General features: G+C 43.3%; 1 protein-coding gene across 1 annotated transcript in view; it reads right to left on the bottom strand.

The window, feature by feature from the left end:
- Positions 1–6,875: 6,875 nt before the first annotated feature.
- The window catches only part of LIN37 (lin-37 DREAM MuvB core complex component), a 213,993-nt gene continuing 199,017 nt past the window's right edge, over positions 6,876–21,851 (bottom strand). Inside the window, exon 10 of the mRNA XM_085615919.1 lies at positions 6,876–7,630. Coding sequence (XP_085472045.1) covers positions 7,549–7,630 — 82 coding nt within the window. The 3' untranslated portion in view covers positions 6,876–7,548. The remainder of the gene's footprint in view (positions 7,631–21,851) is intronic.

Here is a 21,851-nt window from a genome sequence, read left to right on the forward strand (position 1 = left end):
CAGAGAACCAGGTCAGCAGAGCTGCCAGAGAACCAGGTCAGCAGAGCGGCTTTAGAGCCATAGAACCAGGTCACCAGAGCTGCTGTAGAGCCAGAGAACCAGGTCAGCAGAGCCGTTGTAGAGCCAGAGAACCAGGTCAGCAGAGCTGCTGTAGAGCCAGAGAACCAGGTCAGCAGAGCTGCTCTAGAGCCAGAGAATCAGGTCAGCAGAGCTGCTCTAGAGCTTAAGAGCCAGGTCAGCAGAGAGAGGACGAAGGTCAGTAGAGCTGCTGTAGAGCCAGAGAAACCAGGTCAGCAGGGCTCCTTTAGAGGGAGAGCACCAGGTCAGCAGAGCTGCTTTAGAGCCAGAGAACCAGGTCAGCAGAGCTGCTTTAGAGCCAGAGAACCAGGTCAGCAGAGCTGCTTTAGAGCCAGAGAACCAGGTCAACAGAGCCGCTGTAGAGCCATAGAACCAGGTCAGCAGAACTGCTGTAGAGCCACAGAACCAGGTCAGCAGAGCTGCTTTAGAGCCAGAGAACCAGGTCAACAGAGCCGCTGTAGAGCCATAGAACCAGGTCAGCAGAGCTGCTGTAGAGCCAGAGAACTAGGTCAGCAGAGCCGTTGTAGAGCCAGAGAACCAGGTCAGCAGAGCTGCTCTAGAGCCAGAGAACTAGGTCAGCAGAGCTGCTCTAGAGCCAGAGAACTAGGTCAGCAGAGCCGCTGTAGAGCCAGAGAACCAGGTCAGCAGAGCCGTTGTATCTTCACTGGACACCAAAAGGTGGCAACACTGCTTAAGAGCAGGATTTTTTCTGGGATATATGTGTGTGCATAGAGTGAGCGGCAATCGACTGGCATCTTTAAAGCATTCTGCCAACGAAATTGGGGCTTATTTACAAGCCCCTTGCGCCGCCGCTGCATCACTTTTTCCCACACAAAAAGTGAATCACCGGCGGTGCAAGGGACTTGTAATTAAGCCCCATTGTGCCCATTTGAACGCAATAAAACAGTTACGTAAACTTCTCACCACGGAAAAAGTGAAATAAAGCACCAGTTTTTAAAGTTATTGCTCTTTCCACAGTTACTGGTAACTCAAGTCTCCTGCCTGAGGTCTACTACATTTATTGTAATGTAAAACTTCAGATATCAAAATGCAAAGATGAGTGAGCTATTAGCCTTACACTGGCTGAACAACTGTCTCCTACCATAGGACTGTTACGAGTGTCTACAAATCTAAGTTTGTAATTTGGGAAGTAGATAATGCACCTAATGCCTGCAACATAAAACAAGCACTTGCAATGCAATAGGGCTGGCATTACTAAAAGCTTGAGCTATTGGCGTTGCAAATGATAATGTTTGTTAGTTTTTGTTAAAAAATATTCCAGCAGTAGCATAAGTAATGAAATAAAATCCACGTAGACCACCAGTACCACCACCACTAACACCACCAGTACCAATACCACCACCACTACAACCACCACAAGTGCCATAACCACCACTACAATTATTACTACTCTCTGGTGACAGTAATAATAATAGTGGTAGTTATGGTACTGGTGGAAAATTACTATTATAAATTACAATACCTGTTAATTTTTCAAAAGGCATTGCCATTTACAATACCAATAGCTCTAAAACTCGCAGTTGCGAGACCTATTGCATTGTAAATGCTTGTTTTAAAGGGCTCAATGCCTGACCCCCCTCGGGTGTGGGCTCTGCCTCGTCATGAGGCCTGTTAGGAGGCATGGTGTGTTTTTCTGCTTCAACTATACTCCTGCTTCTCGCCGAAGTCTTGATTCGAGATATGGAGGGCATGGGGGTTGACAGAAGCCTGTGGATATTTGTGCTCGGAGCAGGAGAAGATGGCATCTGGGCTCAGGGAGGGTTGGTGGAACGGAATGAACTAAGGGCCAGTCTCCTTGCTTTCGTTGGTGTTGGGGTAATAATGTTCCTCGAAGATGTTGAGGGTATCATCAGAAGCCTGTCGTTACATTTTATGAGGTGGGTACCATCTCTCCTGTCGGTATCAAATGGTTTTCTTTGAACGGAAGGTCAAGCAGGCCTCCCAAGTGGTGCTGTCGTGGTTGGGGGACAAGCAAAGGTTACACACCTGGTGGGGATCGGTCCATGGAATCTTTCCGTGAAATTGAGGAAAGTTATGAAAGGGCATCTGTTCCATCACCCTATGGACTTTTTCCACTGGAAAGGTGTTGAAGATAAGAGCACCATGCACAAAGAAGGCAGAGGTCCTGCGGTTTGGGAGTTGATGGCAGATCGGTGTCCTGGAGATGTTGTTCTGAAGAGAAGGTGAAGACGGCCTTTTCTTCCAAAGTTTGGGCCAGACGGTAGCATGAAGAATATGTTGAACTCTGAGCCTCAGTTGTATACATTGAAACCCGATGGCAGAAAAAAGCAATATAAAATGGAGTTCAGTGTTTATGGGCATTGCAAACTAAGGGAGGAGTCACCATATACCTCATGACTTGGAAAACATCTTGCAAATGTTCAAAGCAAACATTAGATTACAGGAGCATGCAGAGCATGTGTATCTACAGCAACACAAACAACAAACAAAAGGGTTCCCTATAAAAGAATGACCACACAATACGACTCCCCTGGAGGTTCATCATGAGGAGGAAAAGTTGGTCCATTTGTGTCAGATGACAAACCTGCATTGTTCAGTGGACCGCAACAATAGTTTCTTCTTTTACCTGCGGTGTTTAGTAAAATCTGGTCCCTACTACTCGAGATTTTATGATAGTTATCATTTGAAGTTTCATCCAAAAATGACAATACGCACCAGGAATTTTCACACCCCTATCCGACTGGCTCATGCCCATGTAAGAGAGGATGGATGGAAGACATTGCCAGTTCATTACGGAGAAGACATGAATGATTCTTATGAAGTAAAGGGGAGAATGGCTAAACCAGCTCAAATTTAAGTTGCAGGAAATTATTTCACACAGCAGGGACAGGGCTTACTACAGATGCTATCACAAAACCTGCTGCCCAGGTTTCAGCAGAATCGGAAGTGTCTTCTCAACGTGCCACTCTCACAAATCTTCTACCATTACCGAGACTTACATATAAAGCTTAAGTGATAGAAACCGCTTTAAATTCAAGGCTGCACGCTTAGAGAGCCCTTTATAGTGGTATTTCTTGGCAGAATATTTGTATACTTCAGAAGGCCCAAAATGAAGATATTATACCATTTTATTGCAACTTTTATATTCCACCTCTTACTTCTGGCGAGCCAATGAAGCAATTCGATTAAAATGGTGTTCCTGGTGCTTTTTCAAGGAGTGCGATTGGAAGGGTGTGTGATGTAGGTTGTGCTCTCCGTAGGTGAGCGAAGTGCTTGAGGTTCAAGATGTGCGTCACACACTGTGTACCAAAGATATAACTTGCACACAAATGATGGGTTGTTGAGCAGCGTTAGAACAGAAGCAGCCGTGCATTCTGGGATCTGCAAATTAACTTTGCCTCAGTCAACTGATTATGCTGAATGGAAGAGTCAGGTTTTTAGTGCTCTCTGAAATTATTGACAATTGTAAATTTGGTTATTAATGGTGGGAACTGAGTTCCATTGCAGAGCAAAAAAGGAGATTCTCTCACTTCATTATTTTGTTTTTGGCGGGGGGGGGGGGGCAATTGCCTACAGCATAGAGGTCTGTCATGATGATAGAGGCTGGGATTATGTTGGAGGAACACTGATTTAGCCTCACTGGATGCGCAGCGTATGATGAACATTACTTTGAAAACAATATTTCTAGCCAGGGATTTTAGTGGTTGTGATACCAATCCAAATGGGAAGACTGAGGATGAGTTACAATACCTATTTTGGAGAAGAAGGAGTGCTGCCGGCCAAAGACTTCATGTGTAGCCGGAGCCATTACAAATAAGTGCCAGCCCCCAAAAATGAGTGCCGGGGGGCCCCAAAGGCAACCACCAGCTCAAATTAAGCACTGATGTGTATTACCTCTACTTTATGAACTTTTAGTAACCTGCAAAGAGGCATAGCATTGGACGTTGGTATAGACTAAGTGAGAGACAACACGAGAGTTAATAGCTTGAACTTCTTAATACAGACATAAGTATTGGAAAATCCATCATAGGAATCTCATCACATAGAAATCATGCAGGACATTTAATCGATTTGAGAGCAAATATTCACCCCAGATTCCTAACCTGGGCTGAGTTGTTAATAAGCCTAAGTGTGTTTCAAGTGCTTGCCACACCCATGTATTTTGATGTGTTCAATTTAAGATGGAGAGATCGCATCCACTGTCCAACCTCCTGCAGCAATTATCCATTTGAGTAAAAGTCCAAATCGGATACTTTTCCAGTTTAAGTATGGTTCGCGTGTAAAATACATAGTTATAGCAGATGAGATTGAGTGAGATTAGCTCTGGAGGAAGGCTAAGGTAAGTATTGAACAGGAGAGGTGCTACAGTTGTGCTTTGGGGCACACCGGCCATGAGACTGAATGGCCCTGAATTGAAGGGAGGAAGTGAATTGATGAGGGACCAGTACAGCTCCTTGCACTTCAAGGCTGTCAAGTCTCTGGTAACTACGGCTTGTGAACAGTGAAACAGCAGAAGTTAGATTGACAGATCAGTGGCATTACTGCATTTAAGTCAACTGTGGGTTTAATATCATACAGTGTGTCAATCACGGCTACTTCAGTGCCATGGACATGGCAAAATCTGTGTCGCAGTTTGAGAGGTTATTTTCTTTAATGAATTTAGATATATTTCTTAAAGCAAATCTTTCAATAACTTTGTCCAAGAACAGTTTGTTGCACATTGGTTGGCGGTTAAAGAGTTAGTTGATTCAGGATCCATTTTTTCTAGATGACCTTTTATGTAGTACGCTTTGAGGTTCCTGTTGCCAAGCAGAAGTTCAGGCTGAGTCAGCTGTTGTACTATTGATAAAGATGTTCTTGAACATGTGGGCTGAGCATGGCATTGATGGCTACCCTCAAGTGCCACAGGCTTTTCCAGTTTGTGAAATCCTCCGGGATCAGGCGGTTGAAGGTTTGAGATCTGTGATTCGGGCTGTAATTGATCAATTTGGTTATGATCGTGTTTTGATCTCTTTGTTTCCTTTTGTGAAAAAGTGCATGCTCATGTTCTGTAGGAAGAGGTAACTTTGGAGGAAGTACATTATGGATTTTGGAATTCCGAAATAATTTTAGGCAGTGTTTGGGTCTCTTGCTTCTAAGGTGTGCTGGGAGTAGTGTAAGCTTTTCAGATGTTTCACAGTGGCTTTGTAGACTTTAGGATGTCACTGGAGAAAACGTTTGTCACTATTGTGGGATTTTTTCAGAGGGTCTCCAGGATCCTTTTGTTTGGTTTTAAGAACTTAAGTTCTTTAGTCGTCATGTCTTCTATCGTCTGGCTCTTAATAGTTGGGACCATCTTCAATGGGATGACGACCAGATGTTCCACATGAATGGCAGGCATCATACCATTTACAAAGGACTATTTGTGCGCCCACATGGTCTTACCCTAGTTTACCTCTAAGTCAAGGGTAAGCCTAGAAGAACTATGTGCTTGGAATACCAGCAGTGGATCCTTGTTTCAAGATTTAAAGTAAAACCAAACCAAGATTTGGAACTTGTGGCATATAAAAGTTGATGAAATCAGTCCCGTATGATTTTCAGGCATCTGATATGACCTGGATTTTTCAGAATAGGTATTGGTCACAGAACAGTACCCAGAAACCATCCTGTAATTACTAGCATGCAAAAGAAGAGTTAGCAATAAGGCAACCAATGGAAGTGGGGGCTGGCGGGGTGAAAGAAAGAGTGAGCGTGAGATAGGGAAGAAAACATGTGTGAGTTAACTCTACATTAGCAATAAACTTGACAAACACTGTTTTTCCCTTACATGACAGTGAGGTGTCCTGCACGCATGCAGCTACAAAAAATTATTTTGTTTAAGACAAGAATGTGGGTGCTACATCAACGACACATTTTAAACACTAATGGCAATTTCTCAGCTCATGAACCACCATGAAGATCTTTAGACCATCGAGACCTGATCAAAGGTCTTCAGACCAAGTACAAGAAAAGCTGGCACATTGTAGAGCAAATGTTTCCCATGGATTAGATGACCTTATAGTTATTGGGATATTCCAGTGTGGTAGAAGAGAAGTGCTGGACTGATGTGTAGCAATCTTTTGCCAAGTGATAAAAAGACAAAATGACCAAAGCGTGCTCCAGACAACTGCATTAACTTGGGAATTAATGTACAACTTTGGATAGAGACTGAGGAAGCTACCTTTGCCTAGACTGATAGACCTGATTGATAAACCTGATGGTCCAACTATCTTGTAAGGGCTCTTTGATGGCCGCAGGTGACATTTACAGGTCCAGCGGTGACAGAAGATTGATTTCTGGACTCTATGCACAATGTGAGTTAATACTGTGGCCACAAGCTGTAGCAGCACAATCAACTCTTACAAAACAAAAGATGAATTAATTTTTTTTACTTGGCAGTATTGGGGAGATTTCTCCCTAAAATACAGCTGAGCTTCTACTCGGCCTAAAGAAACAAATGGATGGCTAGTATTGAGGGGAAGGAACAAATAAGAAGGACCTAAGGAAATTCAATTGTGGAGGAGGTGTGGGGGAGGGAGTTAATGGGGCGAAGGATTGATGTAGGTGTTGAAGCAAGTTTGATATGGAAAGAGAAGCCAAGGTATCCGAGTGAAGGATTCAAATGGAGTTTGGGAGTGAATGTTTGAATCAGGTAGTCCTGGCCAGGGGGAACATCTGAGACAACTTTAAACTTCTGAAGCAGTTTGGAAATGCTATCAACTGCAAAGATTGTAGTGACACTCCAAATGTATTGAGCTCTTTGTTACCACCTGAACAGTAGAACACATTCACGGGGATGCGAGATCTACCTTTATTGGTTAGAACTCTAAATGTGTAAAAAATCAGATACAAAATAACCCATACACAGGTAAAGTATTGTAAGGATCTTCAAGATGCTACTTGGGTAATGGGATGGGTTATTGGAACCCTCCGAGTGGCAACACTGCAGGGAGCAGAGGAAGTCCGTCTCCTTTTATGGCACAGAACTCTAGGAAACATACTGCTGTCCATACAAGAACAGACACAGATTGCCAATGTCTGTGGAGTTTAGCGAGCCGGTCACTAGGTGCCTAGGTACATACTTCTGGATGGCGTTACTGTCTGAAGGTGTCAAGCAGTGAGGAAGGAGGAGGAAAGGCGGATGTTTTAAAGTTTGAGACTACAGAAAGTAATCAGTTTTTCTTACAGTGCATAAACACGATAGTGGTCACTACCACTTGGGTATCCGGATACCACTGTCGCTTGGAGAGGTGGGGGTTAACGGTCCATAGAATACAAGGATAGGAGAATAAACACTGGTCTAACGAGTAGCAGAAAAGACGAGGATCTGCCTCGGTGGGGTAGAGCAGCGAGTCACTTATTTCAACTTCTGGTCTTTCCGTGGAACCCTTTACGCTCTGCTGATGTTCAAGAGGGCGGGAGGTAGTGGGAGGAACGTCCTTGTTAGGGTGCAGACACCACAGGATCTTCTCACTGTCTTTCAAACATCTCTTTTAGGATCTTCATGCTCTCTGCATACCGTAGCTGGTTCTTATGAGAAGCTTCTTTCCATCTGCAATGAAAAGAACACAAAATGAAATGACTTGATATTCCTGCTGATTGGCCATCCAAGACAGCAAAGTGATATTAAACCAAGCTGGGAAGTACTGTCGAGAGAAAAGGAAATGATTTAAGTTCCTGACTGAATATCCCAAGAAACACAGGAAGTAAGCTATCGCTCCATAGACAATGAAGGCGAGGTGCTACCCTACTGCAAATATGCACACTGAAAAAAAGTCACCTGAAATAATTTGGATAATAGTTTTTTAGCTCAAAACTATAACATGAATATAATTTTACATAATCCAGCAAGAAGCCGCTTTTTCTGCTAAAAAAAACACTTTTCTTAAAGTAGCACTGGCAAAGCTTGTTTGGAAAGCTTATTGACCTATTGTCTTTGCCCATGCTTTTAAGTGATGCTGTGCAGCATCAGCAAAGAAAACAAAAAAAAAAGCTAGTATGCGTCACCAAACACCCATACATGCACACGCCTACTGTTCCCTGTGCAAACGCGATTTTTTAAAAGAAGATCAGCCTGACAGCAAATATTTTATTTGTATATTTTTTTAATGAATTGTGATAGGTGGGGGAACAACGAAAGGAGGGAAGCAACGGAAAGCAGTCGGGGAGAGCAACGGGGAAAGGGGGAAAAGGGAAATTAAGGAGGGGTAGGACAGAGCTTTACAGAGTCTGTGAATTGGGAGAGGGTGGAAAAAACTGAACATAAGGGAAAGAGCAAGTGGAACAAAAGAGGAAGTAACATGGAGAGCAGGGGCCTGGGGAATGGATTGGTCAAGGAAGGAGCCGCACACGAGAAAGAGAACCTGAAAACACATGCACTTCTCATGGAATGCTTAAAAAATTAGAGCAGTGAGGCTATACAAGTCAACCATCCACACAGATGGGAAAAAGGCTGTGCTTCAAGTGAGGGACAAATACAAGAAGAGAAGGGCAAACCACTGAACAAGAAGTAAGCAAACAACAGCAACAATGAAGCCAACCAAGGGTAACCGCTGGTTGTGCTCGAATCCCACTGTGAGTGTGCAGTATGATTCACAAGAGGCTTTCTTTCCACTGTGTAGACACAAAGGCCTCCAGGACTTTCCAATAGCTAATAATGCTAAGATGCTTCTGAGACTTGGGGGATCGCGTACATTAAAATAGTGGATTTCTTTAGAAAAAAAGCATTCCACTGCATGATTCAACGGGGGCAGGCAATATTCATACTCAAGATCTGTTGATAATAGAGAGGAGCAAGTTCCTCATTGCTAGAAATAGGTTCTGCAAAAAAGCTTGTTGGGCAGGAGTTAGAAATTGATCCAGATGTTTCTAAAGCTAAAGTTTGCTCACATTAGAGAATGAAGAAAATACAACTAGAGCTGAAGCGCTACTAAGAAGTGGAGGTAAAAAGAAAAAAAACTGGAAAAATATCTCCTCTGATCTTGTTGATTTGTTAATTGGAAAAGCTAAATAAGGTATTATGGCGAGAATGTGGAGGAGACACAGTCATGTTACAGATAGACAGATTTGATAGTTCCTTGACAATGGCAAAATCCCCTTATTATTTATCAGCCAAATCAATTAATGCATAAAAATTGGTCTTATGTGCTTTCAACTTCTTTTCAGAGGAACTAAGCAGGGAATCTTAGCACAAGAAGGGATTTTTAGCAGTTGCATTGCCACTTCCATTCTGCCACGGACAACAGACTTGCAAGTGGACACAGTCATCATATTTTCCCCTGGTCACTGCGCCGCTCTCTCGCTGCCGCTCACAGCTCTCTCAAATCTGCGACAGTGGTCCCAGCCACCACTGCTCCCTATCCGAGCCCCCTGCTCACAGGTCCGCTTGGTCTAGAGTAGGAGCTTTATTTATTTATTTACCTACTGCATTTCATTTCAAAGTATTGGCTTGGATTTGGTATCATTTGGTTTGAATTCACTGGCTTACTTTAGTGGTTTGCACTGGTACTGCACTAGTGTTTTGTTTAGCTCATTGATTTGTTGAGTTTCGCTTCACTGGTGTCCCCCCATGGCTATACCACTCATTCGTGGCAGTTTTCAGCCCTCCTTGCAGGTACCTGGTCCGCTACGTCATCAGCGGCGCCCATCACATCGCTGGTGGGTGCCATGTCTCGCGGTCTCTGCTCCGGAGGAAGCCACGCGCAAGCTTTGGACATGGGTGGGGAGAAAAAGGAGGGGCACTCGTTCTTCCCACAACTCGGTCTTCTGCTGCCACGTACGGGCAGCTCACCGCCATTCAGCGTGCTGGGACAGCCGAACCGGCGCAAGCGTAGTACATCACACGCAAATCACCGCCCCCGCAGCGTGTGTCTCAAGCCTCGCTTTAGGTAGAGCGGCCGAGTTTTCAGTGCTAAAAGGATTGTGCATCACTTCCGCTGGAAAGAAAGTGAAACAAGCGTGCGGTGGGAGCATGTGAGCACGCGGTGGGAGCGCGTGAGGCAGAGAGGAGACGCCATGCGCGTGCACATCGCCTGTTCGTGCGCGCACATGGTTTGTCTCCCTTCGCGCACCAAACTGACAACAATAAACTCGCCAAGACGAAGCAGCGCATGCGCTGCGTTCGCTAGGCGAGACCTAAAAAGTGGATAATCCGGTCACTGGGGTATTACAACATCCTGAGCCTGGACTATGAAAAATCCTAGAAATTAGGTATGTTAACCTGTTGCCAGAATGCACGGATATATTTACAGGCACTGGCAGCTAACAGGGACTCACAGGCATCCTCTCTTACAGCTTTCTTTTATTGGCAACAGCTCTCTTACAAAAGAACAAATTATCCGTGTTCCTTGGACATGTTTTTAGTGCTTTCGTGAGATTACTATGTGCCTTCAAACAGTGCGACTCAAACTATCTTACCAACTTCGCCTTATGGTTGTACAGGAATAGACTGAAGCTCCCTAATGGATTCACATAACATAGCATAATACCAGGCAATACCATCTGCTGTGGCTCCCTCATCCAAACACGTAAAAAACTCACTTTTATTATTTGAGATAAGATCAAGTAATAATCTTTACCTGGCAACTTGTTACCATCTCAGCAAGACACCCCTCCCCGTTTTTATCCACAACTAAGGGGAAATAATGACATCCTAAGTGATGGTATGCTCGCAATAGGAAACTGACAGTAAATACATTGTGATCAATGTGCACATTATCAAGAACGATATGTTCAATAAAACACCCCAGCAAGTCACGTGAGCACGCTATGAAATCAACAATACTGCTATAGTCCCTTTCTGTGAATGTTGGCCAAAGAACCAGGGAGTAGAAAAAAGAATGAAAGGCAAACTGCAGGTAGAGTTTAAAGAGGAGCATGTGGAGAACTTTGCCTTAAGGAGTGCGGTGAAAGTGGGTTAAACCTTCACCCGACAGAGCAAATATTCCACAAGAGGTGGAACTTGACAGGTGGCAATGTTGGATACTAAAATCCCCCATCCATACCAATACACAGGGAAGTTTTGCTTACTTACATGCACCTCCTTGTTCAGTGAGTAAATTATATAAAAATTGTTCGGGTCAGAGTTTTTGTTATAAAAGTTAAGAAACACTTCTTAGGACTAGAATCGAAGTGCAGAAGCTGGACGTGTCATAAAACCAGGCGATCAAACAATTCTTCCTGGAAAGAGGAGGGAGACCAAGGTGAGAGCTCACCCTTTACTCTGCCAATACTTGCAGGGACTGTAAAACCATCTGTATGTTGGGGATGTATGGCCCAGGTTTCCTTTCAGCACATAATACCTAGGCTTTTTATAAAACTCAGCCAATTAGGATTGTTTAACTTTGATTCCAAACCTGCTATATTCCATGAGGCAAATCCGTAGATCATAGTCAACGTATGGTCTCCTTCATTGGACCTTATTGTGCAGTGACTATCAGGAATGGGGCCCGAGTCCAAGCAACGAAGCTTAGTATGGCTTAATAGGCTGTCTTGTTCAGTATGGGATCTATGCTCCGCATCAAATCTTGTTATAGATATTGCTTCTGGTTCACTTATTTGGCAATCTATGATCTCATGCTGTGCCAGGAAACCGTATTTACTGGCAACCGGGATAGAGAAGGATGAAGGTGGAGCAGGCCTCAGTCTTCTATTGCTCAAGTTGTTAGATGCCATTACAATTAATCTAGGTCCATAGAAAAATCCCAGCAGGAGCGCCTCAATCCTGCTGTAACCCAAAGGGGAGGAATAAAATCAAGTGAGAAATTGTGAACAGCAAACTTGTTCCTAAAATGAATGACTACACAATCATTTACATCGGTTGTCGGCATGTTCCCTACCCACGGAATTTTCTGCACCATATTAATCCCATTGGACAATAAGTTACTGTCGCCTAATCTCTCTTTCAACTAGTGAATAACTTTAACAAGTAGATCATGCCTATCAAACTGTCGTGGTCTCAGCAGAGGAACCCCCTTGGGCACAATAATATACTGTGTTGCTTCGGGTAAGATTCTAAAATAAAGCTTTTCAACTGCAACGGATAGGGGGATGATAGCAGTGTTGCTTTCCTCAGGTACTATTGGTATGGCAGAATTTGGACCTTTAAAATGCAAATTCGGAGGCATATTGGCATGTACAGCTGAAATAGTGTTACTGTGGCCAAAATTAGCTCAGTCCTGCAGGTTCAAAGTGTAAGCTTCTGCCGTACAACGATCAATGTGGTTAGCAGTAGTAGCATTCAAATCCGAATAGTTCCCAGATGACACATACCAGAGTCCATGAACACTGTAATCCGGCCCTCTAAATTCTCCAGCTTAGTACAAGCGAGGGGAAATTCACTACCTTCCCCGCCTCCCTGGTAAGAGTATTAAAAATATCAAGAACTTGGGTGGATGACGTTTTAAGCGCAGGCTTCTCGTTCCCAAAGGGGAAGCTTTTAGAATCTATTTTCTTTTTAGCTGCCAATGCTTGATTTAGAACCCGCATTAGCCACATGATCTATTTACAGGGGAGCTCGAGAACACACGGATTAGCCCTTCTCACATTGTTGGAGGATCTGTCAGAAAGGGGCAGGGACGGGATGTCAGAATTGGATTCAATAACATTGTTCTTTTAGCACTTCAGAGCCGCTCTTCAACAGAGGCCTTTTCCTGATCAATTGTCCCCTTTACATTTGTAGAGAAGTTGACAACATAATTCGGTATGGGACATTCTTTTCCATAGGAAGCAGCAGATTTCCTTTTGGTCGAATTCTAAATATAAATGTAGTCAGGGGACAGATTGTCAATTCAAAATTTCAGGAGCAAGAGGGGTGGCCCGTCCCAATAATTGCTTTATTAAAACCCAATAAGTCTCGGAAGAAATGTGACTTATACAGACCGCTTTCACTCCTAAATGTAGATGCTCATATATTAGCCAAACTATCAGCCTGTGGTAAATAATTTAATTACCGGGACTTAATTTGATACAGAAACATAATAGAAATAGCTCAGTAAATAAGAGGCAGAATCCGTGGTATTAGAGGTTCGGAATGGGCTTTATTCCAATGGACGATTCGAATCGGTTGCTCCAAGTTCCATCACCACGAAGGTTCAGGAAGTGAAGTACATACTTTATTGATAATTAATCACTTTTATACAATAGGCATTACAGTGAAGCAAATGCAAGAGGCGTAACAATTGATAGTGTAGATAAGATATACGTGCGTAGCAAAAGTAGGCGTAACTGGGTGTGACTAAAGAACGTCATCAGATGTGATGTCATAATAGGGTGGTTCCATGAGAGAATTTCGCAATGTCAGCAGAAATACTTGGCAGAAATGCGCGCGCAGCAACATGACGTGTAATTGACGTGCAACTAGGGGGTGAAGGGGACTTGACATTTAGCTCTACATGTGGCGACAGAAGTCTGGAGGGTCAAGTCAACCTAATCCCAAATCATATCTAACATCCTATGTTTAAAGAACTAAGTTATCCAAAAGAGAGGTCTTCTTAGAGTAGAATCTTATTCTATACTGACTATACTGACTATTAGTGCGTGTACAAGCGTCTAAGTGTCTACATTAGATGCGAGGGCGGAAATCTTCCATAATAATAGGGCTATGAATTACTTGCATAAAGACAGAGAAGCCGGGCCTTTGCTCGGTAGCTGGCAGAATGTTTACTTAAACTACTAGACAGGAATGCATTGGGCAGGGAGCGAAGCAGATTATTTCGAAGGTGAAATACAGTTTTTGGCAGGCAACAGGCTGATGTCAGGCATCGTGAGCCGCGTAGGGAATGAGACAAAGTTCATGGTCACAGATGCAGGCTCAGACTGGAGCTTCAGAGGCAGAAGGCAAGAAAAGCTTGATGACAGAATCAGGGCCTACTTGCCTGGACTGTAAAATGGCATAAGTGAACCATATAAAGCCGGTGGCCTTTCATACTTAGGAATGGAATATCCGGCCTATTCATGGCTGATCTGAAAGAGGACATGTTGACGGTGGACGCACATGTGTTTGCGTCTTCATAACTGGAACTGGAGGGAACATACATGTACTTGTGATTCATACATGAAACCGTTGGGGTCCAAGATAGGGGACATAACTGATCAGAAAAATCCATATTTCCACATTCCCTCCTTGTCCCCTACTTGCCCGTCAAGAGATATCAATCTTCATCAATCCATTGATCTGTTCATATAGCATCATTTGTTCTTCTTTTTTCTTCTGGGACGAATGAAATCTTGGTGATGGAATACACGATGTGGCACACAGACCACAAATCGCTGGTCCACATTGTAGGCATAGACAGCAACTGAATAGTATGAGAAAGCCAATACCTAGGAAGGATAGGACCTTCCATCCAAAGGTAGATAATACACTCCAAAACCAACCGGACCAAGTCCAGGTGCCTGGATTCTGGTGTATCTGGCTTACAATTTTATGAAGGCGAGTTATGGCTTTATATACAGATGGCGAATTTTCTGGTATGAAAATGCAACAACTTGATCCGATGACCCTACAAGCTCCGCCCCTATCAGCCAGGATGACGTCAAGGACAAGACGATTTTGAAGCACAACAATCCGCATAGCAGACTGTTCTTCTGTTAAATTGCCTAAGGCGGAAATAGTTTCGTTCACTACCGCTTCAAGGGTTCTAGTTAATCTACGTATCAGCTTACTATTAGTAACGGTACCTATATAGGGAAAGAGACCTTTATTGAAATCTGTGTATTTTTCCCATGCTGTTTCAGTGTAATCGACAATTGGGAGATCTCTCCTTTCTCTATTGTGTACTAAATGAGTATTTCTGTGATAATCGGGAGGAGCTAGGAAAACAGGTGGCAAAAGGAATCCAATGTAGCAGGTACCATCCCAATCTAGAGGCAAACGTACATATGCCGTCTGACCACATATAAAATAGGAATGGCGGGAAGCTCTAAATGTCGACTTGCCTTGATCACTGAATTCTATTACAGTGGTGCATCTACTATGGCCCATATGTATGGAACCATTCTTTCTTACACATAATTCACCTTTTACTGAAAATACTGACATGGCGGGTAAAATTGGAGTAGCTTCGGATTCGACATTTAGGATCATAAGATTAAGCGTAAAATTACCTAATCCATACACTTCATTTTCTAGATCAGTTCCTGTTCTCTTGGGAAGTCCCTCCTTGTTAGGGTAGCAGACTTTAAGTAAAACTAAGTTCAAATTTCCCCATACCCAGTTATCTTGATAAACTGCAGAATTCGAATCTAGGGAATTAATTAAACTAAACCATGCTCCACAGGAGCCGTTGTGTGTGAACGGGTATGGAAAGAGAGGTAGAATTCCTTTATAATTCTGATAGGGAGGGAGTCGGCCACATATCCAACAATTTGTAGCATTGCTAACCTGATGGGAATGATGTAACATACTAATAAAACGTATTATTGCGCAGCGCAAATCTATAAGACAACTCAAGCGGAGGTAATTCACTGAAAGAATGTTCAGCAGTAATATTATAAACATGTCTAGAAATAGGATAATATATGTGCAACAATATACTTGCAGTAATTATTAAAAGACTTAAGAAAAACAAAATTAATAACGTCACTGTGCAATGACTACGCAGTGATTTACAGTACGCATGTCGTTTCAACATTTTTCGGGTGTGTTCTCTATTCAGGTCTAAGGGATACATGTCAGAGACAATTCAACCGCTTCACCTTGGAGAGGACTTAAACAATCAAATTGCTTGACTGATTAGACCTGAGTTTTAGTTTATAATGTTCGTGATTACTTGTTTCAACCAAAGGAAGTTTTGAGTCAATGGGTGAAGACACACGAGGTGTGGTATTTACATCCGATGGTAGTTCATGAAATTTCTTGATATGACTTGAATGAACCCAGCCTTTTCTGCCTTCGATCTTCACCGCTGTCCTTGTGGTGAGCAAGACAAGTTGCGGCGACTTCCACCTAGGATCCAGTTGAGTCTTTCGATCAAAGTTCCTCACCAAGACCAGGTCCCCCGGAATTACGTCATGGGGTTTCACCTCAGTGTTGTCGGGAAAGGCTGCAGCTACCTGTGAACGACAAGATTGTAGTGCAGACATCAAGGAAGCCAAGTAATCTGTCAGCATATTACAGTCAATATCAGTTATTTTGCGTGGTATAGGCGTCCCCCACATATTTGGTGGTCTGCCAAAGATCACCTCATACGGGGATAGCCCTGTTCGAGAGTGTGCTACCATTCTCATGTAAAAGAGTGCAACTGGTAACGCTACTACCCAGTCGACACCTTTCTCTCTGCATATTTTGGACAATCTGATTTTCAGGATCTGATTATGTCTTTCTACGAGACCTGCTGCCTCGGGATGTCGGACACAGTGGAATTTCCACTGATAGCCTAACAAAAGTGAAACGTGTTTCATTAGTTCGGATGAGAACGGCTGGCCGTTATCTGAGTAGACAACACGTGGTAAACCGTACCGTGGGAAGAATTCTCGAACTAACTGTTTGGCAGTAGTCGGGGCAGTGTAATCTGAAACCGGGTATGCTTCTGTCCAACGGGAAAGAGCACAGACAACTACGAGAACATATTTGAATCCTCGACATCGTTCCATCTGGATATAATCCATCTGGAGGACTTCAAAAGGGTGATCAGGAGGCTGAAATCCACCCTGTTCTACGGGAACGCTTTTTCCTGGGTTGAACTGACAACAGATCATACAGGTACGAACTTTTTGTTTAGCTGCTGCTCGTAAATGTTTATTGAACCAAATGTGTTGAATGCTGTCTAGCATAGCTTTTTCTCCTAGATGCGCTGGACTATGTATAGTACTAATAATGACTTGAACCATTGAGTCGGGAAGGAACCACACAGATTTTTCCTTCGTCATCCATCCTTGATCCGTTTGAATCCCTCCTAATTCAATCCATTTCCTTATTTCATCTGGTGTAGCATGTGTCTGTATGTCAATTACGTCAAGAGTAGGATCTTTAATCATCATACAATGTGTTGGCGTCAGGACTATTGTCTTTGTCATGTCGGATGTTTGAGTTTGGGCAGTCTGTTTAGCTGTTCTGTCAGCTAGATCATTGCCTTGGGAAATGATATCAGTAACTTTCGTATGAGCTTTACATTTCATAATTGATATTGCAGTGGGTAGATGTATTGCCTCTAATAAGGCATGAATGAGGGGTCCGTGCTGAATGTGGGCACCGTGAGAAGTTAAATAACCTCTCTCTCGCCACAGCACGCCGAAGTCATGTACAACTCCGAATGCATAACGTGAATCAGTGTATATGTTGACTTTTTTATTTGTGGCTTGAATACAGGCTTGTGTCAGAGCGATGAGCTCTGCGGCTTGAGCTGACAAGGTATTTATGCAATTTGTTTCAATGATTTCAGTGTCTGTTGTGACTGCGTAAGCAGCCACTAACTCTCCTGTACTTGTTCTCATACATGAACCATCTACATACGTCAGGTCTGGGTCTGACAATGGGACATCTGTCAAGTCTTGTCTGGGTTTCGTCGTGATTGTAATAACGTCAATACAGTCATGAGCTAGTGGGTCTGTTCCAATTACGGGTAAAAGTGTGGCAGGATTCAATGTGTTACAACGTCTGATTTCTATATGTGGCTGGAACAATGTTAATTCATACCCTGTAAGTCGCGCTATAGTTAAGTGTTGTGTTTGCGTTCGATTCACGAGAACCTCTACTGCATGTGGTACTTGAACTGTCAATGGATGTCCTAACACTATGGCATCGCTTTGTCTGATTGCTAAAGCTGTTGCTGCCACCGATTTTAGGCATGCAGGCAAAGCCTGAGCTACGGGATCTAATGTACTAGAAAAATAAGCACATGGTTTGTGGGATCCTGCCTGTTCCTGTGTGAGTACTGACAAGGCAGTACCTTCGCGTTCTGTAACAAAAAGTGTAAACTGTTTATTGTAACATGGTGTTGCTAAAACCGGTGCTTGACATAAAGCTTTCTTTAAGCTTTCAAAAGCTTGTGTATGTTCCTGAGTCCAAGGGAGAACAGTCGATGTGGCTGCCTCCTGTGTTGTCAATTGAATGAGTGGTTTTGCTAGAAATGCATACTGAGGGATCCACTGCCTACAATATGAAGTGAGGCCTATGAAAGCCCGCACCTCCTTTTGTGTCTTAGGTATTGGCATGTTAGCTATTAACTGAATGCGGTCGGGTGTAAGCTGCCTTCCCTCCTTGGACAGCGAGTGTCCAAGATAAACAACTCGCTGGACACAGAATTGCAGCTTAGAAGGGGACACCTTGTGCCCCTTTTCGGCTAGAAATTGTAAAACTGTCAGTGATGCTTTCTCACATTCTGGTTCGCTTCTCGCGGTGATCAGCAGATCATCGACATATTGAAGCAAGGCAGTGTTAACTGGCATGTGGATACTGTCGAGTTCTCGTTTCAGTGCTTGGCTATAGATGCTGGGGCTTTCTGTAAATCCTTGAGGTGCGCGTGAGAATTTAAAGCTACGTCCATTTAAACTAAATCCGAACAAGTATTGGCTGTCCGGATCTATTGGGACGCTGAAAAAGGCATTCTTGAGATCAATTACAGTAAAGAATGTTGCTTCGGAATCAATAGCTGTCAGTAATGACGAGATATCTGGGACCACAGGGAATTGTGGCACAATGCACTTGTTTAATTCGCGCAGATCAATAACCAATCGATATACTGGCGGGGCCTTTGGATCTGTCCGTTTAAGAATCGGAATTATCGGGGAATTACATACATTGGAGTCCGTTTCCACAACTACTCCTTGGGCGATGAGCTCGTCAATGATTTGCAGTAATGCCACTACAGCATCTGGTGGTAACTTGTATTGTCGCATTCGTGGTAGTACCACTCCTGCCTTTAGTGTAACTCGATATGGTGTAATATTCATGCAACCAACATCAGTAGGGCCTTGTGCCCATAGATGTGTAGGTAAAGTCTGCAGTCGGGGATCCATGTCTCTAGACACATAGTGACCTTTAAAATCACGTAAAAACAATCTTACTCCTTCCGGAGAACAACATATTATAGCTCCTAGAGCTTTCAGTGTTTTTATACCTAACAAGTTTTCTGGACATGATTTAGTAAGCAATAAATCTGTAGTTCGGGTCAAAGGTCCTATCGTAAGTGGAAGAGGCTGTGATACTTCATTAACAATAGGTTTTCCTGAAAAACCAAGGGAAATATTCTGTGAGCCTGAGAGGGGTGCCCCTGGAACTTCACTTCGTTTTATGGTTGTTCGACTTGCCCCTGTATCGAGTAAAAATTTTCTATCTTGGCCTAATAATTCACTATGTACATAAGGTCCTTCTTGGTCTACAGGGACCTCGATAAGGGGTAAGTCAACTTCCCTCTCTAGGCTGGTTCATGCGTATCGCTGATAATCAGGATAGTCGTACTGTGCGGTCTGGTACAGCTGTCGTGTCGTGGTTTGTGTGGCAGCAACAGGCAGCGCTGGTGCAGCTGGCACAAACTGTATAGACTGTGGTGGAGCTGGCATGGACTGTGCATGCTGCGGGGCTCCTTGTTCATTCTGATCCTGTCTAAGTGGCCGTGGTCTTTCTTTTGTATTACCTATGGCGATATTATGTTTTAAAACTGGACAATCGTGTACGTAATGACCTGGCTGTTTACAATAGTTGCATGTCCCTTTTACAGGACCTGCCGAAACACTGGACTGTGTCGTACCCTTTTTATGTCCTTCAGCTGGAACTGTCTGGGAGACTAGCATTTTCATTTTCGTGTCTTTCATGCGTCTTTGTTCATGTTCTTGTTCCTCTCTAATTCTATTGTGATGGTACTGTAACATTTGCAACATTTGTGATGGGGTGTTACCTTGCCAGGTACTCTCGAATTTTAATACTCTATTCTTCACTTGGGGTAAGGAGTTTTCAACTAATTTTGTCACAAACAGATGTGAGTATGATTCGCTACTTGCTTTTATGCCACTATTTATACCAAAACATTTTTCAAATCGGGCATAGAAATCACTAGTGTCTTCATCTTGCTTTTGTTTACAGGCTGAAATTGTACCCCAGTCTTCCTTTTTCGTAGTTAATAAACGTGGCAGTACCTGTACTAGTAAACCTGGTAGTGCTTTAGTTTTATCCCCAAGCCCTGCTCCTGCAGTTCGGGCCTTTTCTTCTGCTTCTAATGCTGACCAGTCTATCTTTTGGTCTCCCACCTCCCACTCTTTTTCCTTGAGTTTTTCATAAATGCCAGCAGGCATCAGTACCTTTAATATTGTCATAATGTCGGGATAGGTATACTCCCCCATGAGTAACATGTCTTTAATTTCTCGGTGGAAACCCGCTGGGTCTTTGTCATGACTGGGTACCACTTTCTTCATTTGTAACAATTCTATTTTCGATATGGGCGTATATACAAATACACGTTTAAACTCATTGTCCTCGCCTTTTATTGGGTGTACCTCTCGTAAAGGATTCTGTCTGTCCATGTAATACGTAGTTCTTTCCTTGATGGGCAATGAGACATGTTCTGGGCATACAAAAAGAATGTACTGCTTTCTTGATTCTAGTATTTCTTTAATTAACTTAGTACCTGAACCTTTCCATCTATTCGTGAGTAATTCAGTCAGTATATCAGGTAAGGGACCAGGATCTGAGTGTTGACTCTTATATAGTATAAGGAGTTGTTGAATCATATAAATCCCAGCTAAACGCTGTTCATCTGGGGTGAGATTCAAAAATGTGTGTGCTACTGTATCATCACCATACTTTCCGGGACTGTCAACCCAATGAACGGCTGACCTGGCTAATTCTTGTTCATCCATAGAATCGAGAAAATGATAACCCCTTCGTTCTTGGAGTAATTTGTCAGCGGCTTGGAACGAATGCTCGGGGGACCTTATATTTATTATAGGTGTTTGGAAATTCCTGTTATTATCTGGACATATCGGACGTATCGGATCAATAAAACATCTAGTACTATTACAAGATCTTCCTCTACCTACATAGGCTATGGTATCTGACTGTCCTGTGGGCAGTCCTGATCCTTCCTCCTCGCTTTGTTCGAACTGGTCTACCGCTAATCTCTCTTCGTGTAGGCGTTCTATTTCTTTACGGATCTTTCGGCACATGGCTATTATACAATTTTGCTTATCATGTCTCCCTTCTGATATATTCTGGCTCCATCTGGTAAGAGTTTGCATTGCTTCCGGGTCTACCCCCGGTCGGTCTTGATTTCTGATCACACAATTTATGAGGAAACGTAACAGTTCCCCCTGTATCTCCACTTTCTGGTATTCCATAGCTCTGTTAATACATTCAGAATCTCGCCCTGTTTGGACAAAATGGTATATATTATCTAGATGCACAGTCATTCCTGGTATCTTCCCTAGATACACCGCGGCTCGTCTGATACGTAATGATGCCATGATCATTTCGTCCTCTTTGCCGGGCACAGGGTCATATCTACAATCTATAAGAAGTTCCTTAAGCGTGCGGGCATTTATGAGTTTGGGGGTACGTGAATGTGCTGATTCTTGAAAGGTAAGTTTATTTACTCTGGGTGGCGTAGAAAAAATGTTGGTAGCACCTCCCGTAGCCCCATCTGGGGTATCGGGCGTGAAAGGATTCGTTGAACGCGATACAGCAACTATAGGTGTGGACACAGCTATAGAAGTAGCTGTAGGAACCGATGTAGAAACAGATGTGCTTGCCGGAACTTGTGTCAGGATTTGTTGCTGTAGAGATACAGATACAGGATCTTGGCGTTGAACCACCCCAGCAGACGGTCTATGTGGGGCGGGGT

The sequence above is a fragment of the Triturus cristatus genome, chromosome 7 (genome assembly GCF_964204655.1).
Source record: "Triturus cristatus chromosome 7, aTriCri1.1, whole genome shotgun sequence".
Lineage (NCBI taxonomy): Eukaryota > Metazoa > Chordata > Amphibia > Caudata > Salamandridae > Triturus > Triturus cristatus.